Below are 14,607 nucleotides of genomic sequence, written 5' to 3'. Positions count from 1 at the left end.
GATAGCAGTAGTGAGCTATTGCATACGCTAACAACAGTTATGATGCCGTCGCGCATGATAGGAAGGCCGCAAAAAGTAGCAAAGGAATCGAACGAAACCACGATCGATTAAACTTGGTTCAATAAAATCTACTGGTAGTCGTGGCTACGTTAATCACTTGGATTCGTCCTCGTGCATCGGTGGCTCGGAGTATTGGTCGCCGATGGCTTCAGGCACGCACTGGGCGTAGCGCTTGGACTTGCCGCCCAACGGATTGCAGTTGGTGTCGATTCCGCAATCAAACGCAGTGTCATAGTCTGTCTCGCACAAACCCACCTCCATGCAGTAAAAGTCGCCGCCCAAAAATTCGCACTGGTCGTCCCAGTCGCAGCAGTCACCGTTCGTCTTGCCCGCACACCGCCCCTGCGAGCGCTGCGTGCCGCGGTTCTTTTCGTACGGACCAGCTTCGAGCGGGGGCTTGTTCGCATATTTCCCCTTATCTCCCCCTTCTTCTTCACCTTCTTCTTCTTCTTTGCCATCTTCACTTTTGCCATGTGCATACACCGGGAGGGCATTGGTGGTGCCAGGCCACGCACTGCGAGTAGTGGTCGTTATACTTGACGCACACGCCTTCCTTGCGGCACACCGTCGACTTGGTCTTTGCTTGAAAGGTCTTACCGCCACATTGCACATACGTCGGCAGTCCGTCGGCCGTCCCATCCAGTTGGCACTGCGAGTACCATGCGCTGATGCGCTCGCAGACATTGCCTACAATACACAGCGAGTCGCCATTGTACACCTTACCCCCACACTGCTGCCACACGGCGACGGAGCCAGTGGTGGTGTGGGCGTGGTTCGTTTTCGGCTGCTTGGGCTCGCACAAGGACAAGTACTCGTTCTTGCGGTTGTACTGGAAGGTGGGGTCGTTGCATCCCACGCCAAACGACCCGTTCTGGCCGTTGCATTGGCTCCACTTGGCACACGACAGTGGAACTGGGGGGCTGCTCGGCGTGACAATCGTGGTCGAACTAGCGGTGGCGTTCGACGAGTTGGTCGGCTTGGTTGTGGGCGTGGTAGTGAAGGCATGGGAAGTGGTTGTCTTCGGCAACGCAGTCGTCGTTGTGGTCGTCGAAGGAATCGAGGCCGTTGTCGTGGGGGATGGGGGTACAACGCCAAACACACAGCCGCGCACGCCTGACAGAATCTTCTGACACGTTGCATGCACGGGCCACCAACACCGTGAACTAGCGCCGACGCCTCTGCAATGAACACTGCTCTCCACACTACATGCAACCCCCCTACGGCCCATCGATACCATCAGCAAACGTCCACGTCGCATACAACTGTCAATGCCCCTAGCTAAGGGGACTAGTACAGTACTCGAAGCAATAAATTGTCTAAACTTGTGAGCAGTAAACCCAATCACATTCACGAGCTTTATTCTACAAGAAAATATTACTCATATATATATTAATCGGCGGGACCATGTCAATTGGATGGCGCAAAATTTTCTTGCTCGGCGCGGACAGTTTCAACTGTGTGGTTAACGTATCCCTGCGCGGTAGATGTGTGGTACGAGCATAATCATACCGAAGCCCTCTCCTCGACAAACCTACCCTAGTGTTTTGTCTCCCGCTTCTTCTTCGCTTTCGACCACGGGACCCTCGACAAGGTAGCAAATATAGCACTGACTCTAGTGAGGTTAAATACGCCACATGCGTCTACTAACATTCACTAAAGTACTCAGTACCTCCACAAGGTATCGGAATCTTTGACACGGTACACACAGAGTGTGTGTATTTAAAAGGGTCAAACTAACGCGCGACCCAATTGCTCTGCACACCGCAGAACATTTCCCCTCCTATCGAAATTCCATTGTCTTGATGAGGGCAGCCACAGCAGGGACTTCTTTGTTGGCCGCCACCCAGCCACTTCACCAAATTGGTGTTTGCTATCCACGCATAGCGCTTCGTCGAGGCGCTCCACATGAAATCCGCAATCGTCAAGTGCGATCTGCGCATCCAGGTCCTCGGTCACCTCTCTATCACATTTGTCGTACAACTTTAATCGGCACGCATGGTGGACTGTGACTGTGTACGGTGGCACCAGCTGCTGAATCTCCATCACATGGTCTGTGATGACTCTGGTCACTTAGCAAGGTCCGCGCTAATGCAGGGCCAATTTTGTCGGGCGGTCGACGACCGTTCCGAGAAGCACAAAATAGCTGACCGAAAAACCCGCAAACTTGACTTGGGATTTTCGGTCACTTGGTGCTGCTTCCCATCGCAACGTTGCGGTGCATTTCTTCAAGCGCCGCATGAAGTCGGTCACATGTTTTTGACCGGTGTCACCAAGCCAGTCTGCGACGTAAACTTCCTTGGACGTCAGGTGGGCAAATCATACCAGCGGGGTTTTCGCTGGCAGGCTGGTAAGCGCTGTCACATGCGCAAGTCGTCCCAGCCGGTCCGTCGGCTGTTGGTTGAGGGCGCCTTGAACTAGAGGCAATACATGCGGCAATTCGTCCGCGTTCAACTTCATCTCGCTGAACAGTGCTTTCACCGCGCAGCACTAGTCGGTTGACTACTTCTATCGTCCCGTTCGCTCAAGGACTGTAGGCTGTCGTGATGTGATGGTGGGCACCTACCAACTTCCGCACCTTCTCGATCACTTCGATCTTGAAGTGAGAGAGCCGCCATCTGACACCCATGTGTCAACGCTGCCGAACGTGGTAAACCACGTCATCAGGCACTGAGCGGTCGCGGCGGTATCTGCACAAAGCCATTCATGTCGTCTTTCATGACAAGCACTTGTTTTTGGCCAGACTTGGCCATGGGTATCGACAACCAGTCGAAGTGGATGAGCTCATTTGGCTTCTCCGCGTGAAGCGCCGAACCCCATGGATGGGTAACCATGTCTCCGTAAATGCACAGGTAGTTCAAACAGGCACGCACGCACGAACGCTTCGACGTCCGTGGAAAGCGTCTTCCACACGATCTTGTCGGACACCAACTTGGTCGCTGCGATATGACGGTGACCGCTGGCTCCTTGGTGAGCGATCACACAAATTCGCTGCTATAGGTCCACAGCACCATCTGGGATCTAGATTCGTCCGTCTGGGTCCACATAAAAATTGGTCCCTCCCCCTTCCATGGTTGAACGTTGGATGCCGCAGATCGTAGCGGCTGTCGGCCACTCGAAATCAACTACTCGCAACTGGTTGATCCATCGGAGCCGAACCCCATCGACTCAGGAGGTCGCCCCAGACATTCGCGTCACCCGAGACGCACTCAATGGTGTACAGGAAGGTCTACATCACCAGCGACCATCGCTGCAGCTTGTCGGCCTGGTACTTGACCATGTTGGCATTCAAGCCACTTGGGTTGAAAATGTACACCAGGTTGCGGTGATCCGTAAACAGACGGAAATGACCCGGGCGTAAGACCAGGTAGTTGAGTCTCTTGCACGACTCGACCACGGCATAGGCCTCCTTCTCGACAATGGGCCAGCGCGCGCTCGCGCCAGAAAACGACCCACTAATAAACGCAAGCGGCTGGTGCCGCTGGTCTTCGAGAGGCAAGTCGATGTCTGCTGGCGGTACTTGTGTGGTAACCGCGCCCCAGAACAGGTCACTGGCGTCCGCGAAGGTGCAGACCGTCATGTTTTCTCGCGGGTGCGACAGGGGCACCTCATGCGCCAACGCATGTTCACATCATTGAAACACTTGATATGGTCGGACGACCATCCCACGGCAGGGAGTGCAACGCGCACTAACGCCTTTTTCTTGCAGCTTCCGGCTGCCTTGGTGACCACGTCAAGCAGACGTCGCAACGGATCCACCAACCGGTTGTACCCAGGGATGCTCGCACGCATCCAGTTGGTGGCACACACAAACTGTTGGAGGTCGGCCGCGGTCGTCGGCGGCAACAAGTCCACGAGTCCTTGAATTCGGCTTGGGGAATGGGTGATTCCATCGACCGAAATCACCTTGTCTCACTATTCTGCAGAACGAAATGACACATCTTCGCTCAACTAGAGTCCGAACTGATGCCTGGACTTTGTCCAACAAGTCGAACAGCTCGTCCGTCGCCTTGGCGGGCCCCAGCACGTCATTCAGCCAGGCCAACAGGCCTCGGAACAGCAGTTCACCAAACATTTGGGGAACAACCGACTGGCAGTACGCGACGGCGTCCGTCTGTCCCATTAGCACACGGGTCGGGGTGTACAGCCGACGGGCGTCATGAACGAGAAGTGCATCTGGCTGTCCGCATGTAGCGGCAACTTCCAGTACCCCTTGGTCCAGTACACGTTCGTTTCGACCAGACACAAGCGGTCCACACGTCGTGTCCAGCGTCACGCAGTTCACCTTGACGCTGCGCGTCATCACAACTGGCTTGGCGTCGCTGCCCCACGCCAAATGCGGCACGCTATGGGAGTATGGGATACAATCCCAACTTCGACACCGGCTGGTCGCCGCGCGTTACAATGGTCACGTCCGAGCCAGAGTCCAGGAGCACATCGTCCACGCGGACGGTAATCTCCAACATCACGCCGCGCTCTGTCTTTTGGCGCTGCTATAGGTTGACCAGAACCTTGATGCCGTCATTCCATCGCTTCACTTACGCTGCTAACAGCGTTTCGGGTTCGCCAGGCGCGGTCTTAGGGCACTGCGCCAACCGGTGACTCATGTCACCGCACTTCAAGAAGCCCTTCTTGGCAAATGGCTCGGCATTCTTGGGCACGATCGTTTCAGCCTTTCCGCCGACTATGTCATTGCTCTTGGCGGCGTCTTCCCGGCCGCCTTCACGGCTTGGGATTTTGCGCTTGCCGCCTCGTGGAGCTTCTACCGGCTTCGCTGCCGGGGAAGGTTTGGACTCGTCGTTGAGTCCCACGTACAGCTGGTGGCCAGCTGCAAATGTTCGCAGCCAGTTGACGTAACGAAAGGCGTCGCTCTTCAACGTCTTGTTCCGCTGTAACTGCTTTTGAACCGCTGTCTTCAGCGATTCCGGCTTGATCGATTTCGTCATGACTTCGACGACCATCTTGCCTTCTTGGTGGAGTACACACTCCGGATGGTCTTGTTCCAACGAGCGCATCAGCTCGTCCAACATAAGACCGACGCGGGAATCTGCGTCAAGATCTTCGTATCGAAACGAATGGCTCGCTGCAGACGTCCTACGACTACATTTAATCCAACGCTGAATTCAGAATCACATTAATTCAATTTACGCCAAACTCAAAGAACTCAACCCAAGCGTTTCGCAATCACTTCCGCATTGATTGAATTGTAACCCCATTGCTGCCTGGAATAGTGTAAGCGATGTCGAACCCAATTCTTCCCGTAAAAAGATACGTTCTACGTAACGATAATACCAGTACCTCGACAACCAACGGATGTCTACGCATAGCTCACTGAAAATTGGACACAAAAGTTGGTGGGGGAAATAGGTAGTTACTTGTATGTAGATTAATGCTCCGAAGAACTTCGACGTATAAGGAACATTTGTAGTTGTTGAAATATATTTTTGTGTTCGTGTATGTCACTGCCACTAAGTCTAGCGAATTAAAAGCACTTCAAATAGAACAAGAGCATCCATCCGACAACGCTATGGAGTCACAATCAACGTTTACTCACATTGCTCATTGACATTGTCAAATCGATTCGAAATTGGAGTCACCAGCAGTACTTACTCGAATTACTAACCTGTAATGGTACAGCTTACATTGAATACAAGTACTGTTTACCAACACTACTACTACAGTAAGGGGAATAGGATAAAAACTTGTGGCCATTTGACTTTTTACTGGTGGTCACCGAAAATGTCATGTGTTGGTGTTTTGCTCGTGGTTAAACTGTGGAACTTCACCAGAACTGCTTAGGCATATCTAGCTAACCTCATGCGTATCGACGCGTAGGCATTCGAACGGTATGGTATGACCAGCACTACTGCTCACAAAGTAAAATTCTAACACGGTTACCTTCGCAAAGATATAGGGCCCACGGCTTGTTTTACGGTTACCTTCGCAAAGATATAGGGCCTACGGCTTGTTTTACGTTAGCTATGATGGAGTGATATTACACTTACTGGGCTGCACGACTATGAAGCAACAACCCAGCAATGCCCAATAAGTAAAACTCGACCACACCACTTAACCACGAATGAAGCCCCACGTCTAACTCTACCTGAAAGACAGCCAACAATTGTCCACTTTCACCTACCACATTCAACACGCTCTCGGGCACGGGAAATGCTTCATTGCTGTGAACGACCCGCGTGCTAACCCCGAGTATGTCCCCGCACTAAATGACGACACAGCACATCGTAGCGGTGGCGTCGCCCTGGTCTTTGACGACATAGTCCCAAGCTTCCAAGACCTCCGGTATCTGACCAAGCTCGACGTCTCCTACAAATACATGGTGGTCAATACCCATTGACAGGAGACCCCTGTATACTTCAACTTCGTCTATGCGCCTGTTCAACCAACTTTTACGACAGTCTACCACGCAGCATACACGTAGTCATGGGAGATCTCAACCTACCATTGGACCTGTACCATGACGCGGACAAACCGCACCACGTACATACCATGGGGTGAATCAACTGTCTGGAGTGGCTTGTGGCCCTACGTGTGACCGACGCTTGGCGCATGCATCACGATGAGGGTCGTACCTATTCGGGGCCACACAAAACGACCCGCTTAGACTATATCCTTGCCAAAACACACCTTGGCCGAGACTGCTACGTCTCTAGCGACTACAAACGGTCGGACTCACACGTAGCTGGTGACCATGCGATCCACACGCTCGTGCTAGAGGACACATCAAACGATGGGGAAAGGATATTGGAAATTGCCCAAAGAATTCCTACAGTACCCTCAGATGCGAGAGGCCATCGCGACTGAGGCTTCACGACTCCTCGTCGTCCTTTGCGACGCACAAAACCCAGGCGTTGTGTGGCATGCTTGGAAGAAATGTACACGGCGGTTCCTCCAGGAAGCCCATCGCCATGTCAAATCGCATTTTTCACGAGAAAAGACTGCCTCCGCCGCACGCTTGGCAGAAGCGCGGCGCCTACACATCGAGGGGTTGTCAAATCTCCAAGATATCGACGAGGAGGAGAAAATCTTTCTCGAATCAGAGGTTTTGTGGAAATTGTACTATTCTGACTTCAACTTTGACGTCCACGCGAGCAAGAATGAGCGCCCCACGACCCATTTCTTCCGTCCACCGACCAAAGTCCTCTACAAAACTCCCGTAAGATAAGTGAAACAACGCGATGGAACGTTGTCGTCAGCCCCAGACATCATCCAAAAAGAATTCGTCGCCCACTGGACGGGTGTTATGCGTGAGGATATGACCCCTCTCCTCCAAATTAAGCCACTCGCCGTTGTTTCCTTCGTGTTCAACGGAGAAAATTAATAGTCGAGGATAAGAATACCCTTGAGGAGGACGTTACCGGGACAGACCTTCAGACCAGCATCGCAACCATGGCTCCACACCGCACACCAGGTCCCGACGAGTTTTCTGCCTGCTTCTACCAGGTGGCACCAGCGGTGTTTGGTGAGATCCTGGCTATCGTTTTCAACTACCAGTTGACCCGAGATACATTATTGAAATGCCAATGTACCAGTGAGGTCGTGTTGCTGTTCAAGAAGAACGACCGTGCATACCCTGGCAATCACAGGCTGATTAGCTTCATGCCTGTGGAGGTCAAGATCCTCTGCCGAGCTTTAGCTTACCGCTTGTCCGCGCTGCTTCCCAAACTGATCCTGCCAGCCCAAAAAGGCTTCGTTTCTGGCCGGCGCCTACACGACCACACAGTGTTCATGCTGGACCTACAACACACATGCACAGTCAGGAACCAGGAGGGATATGCAGCCTTCCTTGACTTTGCTAAGGCCTACGACCGCGTCTCGTGGGACTACATGTTCGACACGCTTGACGCATTCGGCTTTGGACCTAAGTTCATGGCGTGGATCAGGCTGCTTTACACAAATCCCCTGGTGCACTTACGCATAAACGGGGTCAAGTCGGTGCCGATTCATCCAAATCGCGGGGTAAAGCAGGGCGACCCGCTGCAGGAGTTAGTTTAGCGGCTCTTGACGCTCGAGCCGCTAGACTAACTCCTGCACGACAATGAGGAGTATGGAATAGAGCTCACGCAAGAACATACCGCAACGACGCTAATGTTTGCTGATGACACGACCCTGTTGGCTGGGCGTATTTGCCACCTATAGGAGCAACTGGAGTTAGTCAACCAGTACTGCGCGGCATCTGGAGAACATCGAGAAAACGGTCATTCTAGTGCTGAACTCGAATCAACCAATACCGGGCAGCATCGGGTCGACCGATCCGCTACCTTGGGATAATGCTGGGCCACAACCTTGCAGCAGGATATCAGGTCAATCGACTGACAGATTAGCTATATGACGCCATTCGCACCTGGAGTTGGCGTGAGAGCATGGTACAAGGGCGGCGCCTGTTGGTCCAGTCGGTAATTCTTCCAACTCTATGGCATTTCACGGCGGTCATCGTCGTGCCGCCTAAATAACTTGGGCCCTGGCAGTCACTGGTGAATATATTCATCCAGAATAGGGCAGCAGACCCTACCAAATGCTCCATATATCTGATGCAAGCGGCACATCAGTACGACCGGTTAGCTAGGTGGAGAGTACCTCACCTCCCGTCGATCATCGCATCGCAACGCCTGGCACGCATGCGTCTCCTGCTTCGGTCACCTACCGAAACAGACAACATGTGGGCATGTCTTGCACATGAGATGTTTGATGCAGCACTCGAACCGTGTAATCGACCAGGCCGGTTCGACTTTCTCCACTTCCGCCCAAACCCCAGCAGCTCTGCCGCGCGCATTGCTAAAGTATCACCACTTTGGAACGACGTATGGAAAACATGGCATCGTCTACCTGCGGATAAACGGAGCCAATCAAAACCTACCTTAGCGCAACTATGTGAGATGCCGGTCTGGCGCCAATTCAATCCGCTATTCCGCGTCCCATCACATGAGAATGACCCGCACATCACCCTACATACGTCCTTCCGCCATAAAGGCAAGGAGTGGTACGAGCACATCGGGATTCCACTGTCTGAGGGATTTTCTTACCCAGGCGCGCACGTGGGCAACGGCAGACGAGTTCGACAACATCGTGGTCCCTGCAATACGACGGATAGAGTATGATGGTCCTGTACCATACTCGCTGGTTCCTGTCTACCACCGACTCACCACTATTGCACATCAAGATTTGATTACACAGGACATGATGCACACCTACCGGTCCAAGCGGAAGTTCCTTGGTGTCTCCCATTCTACGCTGCTACAAGGACACTTTCACAGAAGTTCGTGAATGGTCTCCAAGGCAAAATAAACTGGTTTTCTTCTATCCACCTAAACCCACCCGCAACCACCCCATGCTGCGTACGCATGTAATTCATTATTCGAAGTACCTCCAGCTCTTCCACCGTGTTGTCGCTGTTGCAACCCATCTCCAAGCCGACGTGTGGAACCGAGCGCAGTACCGAGTGCTACCAGTTGGCTACTGTTTCTACCATATGCAGCTAGTCCGTACCATGACTGCGACGCGGTCGAAACCATTCAGCATGCCCTGATGGCTTGCCCTCGGATCCGGCCATTATGGGATGTTATTGCAGCGCCATTGCTACAATTTGGGTTGAGGTTTGAATGGACTCACATTCTTAACCATGCACCTGAATGGATCCATGTAGCCCCTATGCTCGTGGTTCTCTGGACGATCACAGCAGGCGTGATGCGGCCTCTCTGGATCTATCTTAACAAAGTCAAATACGAAGGTACCGCTCATACCTCTGTCCCTGCCATGCTGGAGCTCGTCTTCTTGTAGTGGTCTATGCAAGTCCGTCGGCATCTACAGCTTCCAACGACGCAGGACGACGAGCAAACCCAAATCCAGACTGTCCTGCGCCATCTTGGTCAACATTCATTTACCACGGTTTCTGATCAAAATATCCCATGCACTTTTCGGTTAATCCGCTACTTCGGTGGTTACCGTTCAGGTGATACCACACTATTTATTGGTATTTAGGAACAAATACTGTACAGACGTTGAATCCAAGGTTGATAGATGTCAAATACACCCTGATGTACAGTGAGCTAGGGAGGACCCCATAGCTATATGTTACAGGTAAAGTCTCATGTTCATGAGTTTTGCCATGTGGATTTTGCGGCCCCAGCGCTACAGTGAACCGTGGGTGAACTCGCCCACAGTAGTACAATTGACATTTTATTTATTGGTGCCAACTGATCCGATGTCAAATTACAATGCACTTTTAGCCAATCATGGATAGAACGATGGACAGCACATATTGGAGGGAATGCAGCCAAGAAAACCCTCCAATTGGTCAGTTCAAATAAAGCCCATGTACGAAATTCAAACTTGATTCCATGCCAGTGGGGACACAACCGCGACGACCAAGGCGCAAGCAAAGGCGAAAGCCGATGTTGAAGCCGTACCGACGCACAACACTTCTCCCCAAAAGGAAACAACAACAGTACTGTATCGGCACAATACAGACACTTCTGCGGAAACATTTTGATCTCGGTCCATGCTGCAGCGACCGCCAATTCGCGCGGCAGGAACACATTCCGATAGGAACCCTTCGCGGGTGGCTCAAACGTAAGGACGAGTACCTGGAGGCAGTGAAACGGGGCAGCAACACGACACTAGACGCACATGGCCAACTGGAAACGTTCAGCTTTGGCGCCGACCTCGTCCAATTCATGGACAGCGTCCGTGATATCGAAAAGTTCCTGACCACTGCCCACGTCGTGACATGGCTTAAGACCCACCAGAAGCCGTGGCTGGATGCGTTCCTGGAAGGCAAGCCAGACCAGGATCGAGCGTACAAGGGTCTGCTTGGGTGGTGTCAAGCTTTCGCCCACCGACACGGCTTCTCCCAGCGGGTACCGTGCGCGTCGAAGAAGACGCAAGCTGAGCTCCAAGCAACGCGTGCCGAGTACGCCAAGGTGTTCTGGCCAAAGCACGCCGCATACGACCCGGCCAACATCATCAACATCGACGAGACAGGAGTTCATTACGACATGCCACCTCGACGCACGTGGGCTCGAATCGGCAAGTCGTCCAAGGTGGACAAACAGCAGAAGCACTCGAACCGTGTGACAGCAGTGCTGGCTGTCCGAGCAGACGGTATGTTTGCGTCGTGGACGTGTGCTTACGTACTATGTAGAACGGAAGTTGCCGCCTATGGTCATTGTCCACGGGCAGCCTGACGGCGGTCCGGTCGATCAGAAAGAACTGCCGACGTATCCCCGAGGGGCTGTCTATGCGGTGCAAGAAAACGCGTGGATGGACGAGCGGGTGTGGGAGATCTACCTCCGTGAGTTGCTGCAATTCGAGATCGAAGCGCCATCGGTGGTTGTTGTGGACAACTTGGCAGCCCACGTGACTCCTGGGGCCATTCAGATTGTCCAGGAGGAGCTGTTCAGTGTGGTGGAAGAGCTTCCTGCCAACTCGACGTGTACGTGCCAGCCACTTGATGTGGGTGTCATGGGTCAGTTCAAGGTGAAGTGTCGTACTGAGTGGATTCACGAGACCAAGGTGACATCAGCTGCTGAAAAGACGTTGGTCATGGTGCAACGAATCCTAAAAGTATGGGAAGCTATTCCATCGGCGATGATTACACGTTCGTTTGATAAGGCTATCCCTCGTGAAGAGCTGTAATAAACTGCTGTGGTTGTGTGTTCGTCCATGGAGGTTTCCCGGGTATAAACCCCCTCCTGACAGTGAATCCAATGGAATCGTCCACTTGGTGGGACATCTTGTCTAACACGTTACACTCATGCGTGATTGGCTTAATTTATCGGTCCCACTCAGTACCTCACCGCTTTGAAACAATTTATTATTCTGCAACTGTCTTGCACTACCATACAATTCCGTAGATATGCGCAATGGCAACTGTGGGCGAGTTCACCCACGGTTCACTGTATGCTCTTTTACGCCATTTCCCGTTCAAGTTGAAATGAATTTCCAATCAATGTGAAATGAACACGTTCGAAACACGACGATTTTCAAATCAACATGAATTCTTTAACATTCAACTTGAAATAAACTTTGTTTCATATATATTCTGCTGTATGATTTGGATAAAGGACGAAGATGGGTGACGGAGAGTAGACATGATGATTGAATCACTATTGTGTAGTGAAAGGTAGTATAATTCATCACCTTATGGTCACTATACTATAGTTGAAGTAAGTTTAGGGAGCGTCTGGTAATATTTCAAAAATAATATTCAATATTCTCGCAAAATGGGATTAACCAAAATGCAATTTTCAAAATGGAGGTAAAAGGTCCATTTTGTAAGGTGACCAAATTTTCGAAATATTAATTGGACAAAATCAAATTAATTACCTTAATTAGTGAGTTCGAGCTGTGAATAAGGTAAAATCCGCAAGCCACATGTACTTGGTTAAGGTACTAAATTGTTGTCGTCGGGGGGGTCAAATGCGGCAAGAACACTTGCTTTCGTGCCACATGTTTTTTCGAGTTTGGAATGGCCGCGAGCTCAATTTCAATTACTTTGCGTTCTGTAGCAACACTTCCCGAGGGTTGCAGTTCGACAAGAGGCAGTTACTTCATCGTTCTTAGCTTGTTTAACACGATGATGTCCTTGCCGCCGGCGTTGAGTCGGCCTCGTGGAAGTGCACGACGACCACCGCGGCGGCGTTGCCGTCCGTTTATTCGCCGTCTCTTGTACCTCACGGTAAATTCGTTTCCCTATCGCCGCACAACTTTCTTCCACCGTGCTGTTTGGGGTAACTTAAACAACGGACGAATCGCGTGTGCGCACACATCATCGACCTGCAACCGAAAGTTTGAGTGACCTACATTCTCGTTTTTCAATTTGCATTGTTCGACGCACTTCGATTTTCCGCACATGTGCCAGCCACAGAAATGCGGCCTATTAGGCCATTCCCTGTCCCCCTTCCCTTAACCCTACCCCGTAGGGCCGACCCCCGGGGTATAGCTACTACACATAGCAAAAAAACTCGATTTTTTTGGCCTTGACTTGAAATTGCTTCTTTTTGTTCGAGCTCCTTGGCATTGATGACAATCACGCGCGTCCGTGAGGCCGTGTTTTTTGCCGTTTGGGTGGTACAATTGTTCGGTGGATGATGATGGGATGGCAATGTTATCTGCGTTTACCTCTACTTTGACAGGCGACGGAGTGGCAACCTTAGAGCCTATTCCGTGCCTGTTTGCGTCGGCAAGACTCCTCGACCATCGAGGCGGATGTTCTGCCGGTGGAGGTCGCCGAAGTGTGTGGGCGACCTTTTGTTATGATGGGGCTCCCTTTATATTTATATATTTATATATCTGTGTATATTTATATATTTATATATGCCAAATTAATGGAACCATAGTTGCCATCCGGTTATTTGAGATGACGACGGTTGTAGTCTTTGAATTTCGTTTAATAAATGGCTAGTTGACCTAGTCCCCCCTCGTTGAATTCGCACTTCTAGTTGACCTACTGCCCAAGTCTTCAACATGGGTCGCTACAAAGGTCGGGCATACCATGATGATGATGCAGCCTGGTGCCAAATGTGCGCCACTTCGGCACCTTTACGAAACTCCCAGAGGCACACGACACAATTCTTCGTGCATATGACTTCCACTGGCTGAAGGTTAATTCTGTGATGTTGTACGTCTTGGCAAACAGCCTGTCGCTTGAAACGGCCATTTTGCGAGGAAAAAGCTTGAATGTAAAAAGCAGCACTTTTTCCTGTGGAATTTTCTCGAAATTCTTGGAGGAGTACCGAAGGAGTGGATGGCTCGTAGATGGCCGAGGAATACGCAAAACCAAAGCCCAAATTTTGGGTAAAAGGACAGCACGAACCTTTGCCGGCGGTGGCGACGGCAAAGGTAAGATGCGTTTAAACGAATTTATATTATTTCATACAAAGATGAAGCTTCATTAATAAAATTGGACTTAACGTAAAAAACCAATTTAAGATAACTTTTTTGGAGGTCGGAGTAGAATGGATATAACTTTTGAGTCCGTTACGATATTTGAGTTTTCAATAGTGATTCCAATAGACAAGACGCGCCTCTTTCAGTTCATAATCGAATCATCAGTTTAGGCGATGAACTTCACAGGTAAATTTGTTACTTTCTAAGCATTTGTACTCACATTTTGATAACCAATTTAGGATAACTTTTTTTATCTTAAAGTATGTATGTGTTTGAGCATTGAAATTCTGTGTTTAGGGAAAGCGGTTAGAACAGGTTGCATATAATTTATACAAGGGTACTGTTTTATAGAGTTAAATTTCTGTTGTGGATGGATGTCCACCGAGTTTAACACTCGACAAAACCTCAGATCCAACCCAATGTGGCCCGTGTCGACTAGGGAACTTCAACCCAATCTTGAATGACTATTACCAATGGCTTCTACGCCGTTTTTGCATTTCATTCACGTGACGGAATGGCCAGCATTATATGATAGAGGTTTTGACTCGAACAAATAACGAGGTGTGATTGGGCAATACAAAATTATCCTAAATTGGTTAAGTTATCTTAAATTGGTTTTTTACGTTATTGTGGTTCCTTGGCAAG

General features: G+C 50.7%; 4 protein-coding genes across 4 annotated transcripts; 2 read left to right on the top strand and 2 right to left on the bottom strand.

Annotated features, from left to right (window-relative positions):
• Window positions 1-153: 153 nt before the first annotated feature.
• H257_10295 (hypothetical protein) lies at window positions 154-2,103 on the bottom strand (the record flags this gene model as incomplete). Its single annotated transcript, XM_009836786.1, has 3 exons — window positions 154-518; window positions 544-1,262; window positions 1,799-2,103. The coding sequence occupies 3 exons, from the start codon at window positions 2,101-2,103 to the stop codon at window positions 154-156; spliced, it is 1,389 nt and encodes a 462-aa protein (XP_009835088.1).
• A 42-nt stretch (window positions 2,104-2,145) lies between these two features.
• Window positions 2,146-2,517, bottom strand: H257_10294 (hypothetical protein; the record flags this gene model as incomplete). Its single annotated transcript, XM_009836785.1, has 2 exons — window positions 2,146-2,355; window positions 2,383-2,517. The coding sequence occupies 2 exons, from the start codon at window positions 2,515-2,517 to the stop codon at window positions 2,146-2,148; spliced, it is 345 nt and encodes a 114-aa protein (XP_009835087.1).
• Window positions 2,518-8,693: 6,176 nt separating this feature from the next.
• Window positions 8,694-9,852, top strand: H257_10293 (hypothetical protein; the record flags this gene model as incomplete). Its single annotated transcript, XM_009836784.1, has 3 exons — window positions 8,694-8,876; window positions 9,437-9,557; window positions 9,719-9,852. 3 exons carry the CDS (start codon window positions 8,694-8,696, stop codon window positions 9,850-9,852), a joined length of 438 nt encoding a protein of 145 aa, XP_009835086.1.
• Window positions 9,853-10,466: 614 nt separating this feature from the next.
• Window positions 10,467-11,709, top strand: H257_10292 (hypothetical protein; the record flags this gene model as incomplete). The annotated part of the gene is made up of 2 exons (XM_009836783.1): window positions 10,467-11,175; window positions 11,216-11,709. The coding sequence occupies 2 exons, from the start codon at window positions 10,467-10,469 to the stop codon at window positions 11,707-11,709; spliced, it is 1,203 nt and encodes a 400-aa protein (XP_009835085.1).
• Between the last annotated feature and the right edge of the window lie 2,898 nt (window positions 11,710-14,607).

The sequence above is a fragment of the Aphanomyces astaci genome (genome assembly GCF_000520075.1).
Source record: "Aphanomyces astaci strain APO3 unplaced genomic scaffold supercont1.27, whole genome shotgun sequence".
In the NCBI taxonomy this organism is placed as follows: Eukaryota; Oomycota; class Saprolegniomycetes; order Saprolegniales; family Verrucalvaceae; genus Aphanomyces; species Aphanomyces astaci.
This window is presented reverse-complemented; position numbering and strand designations above follow the sequence as displayed.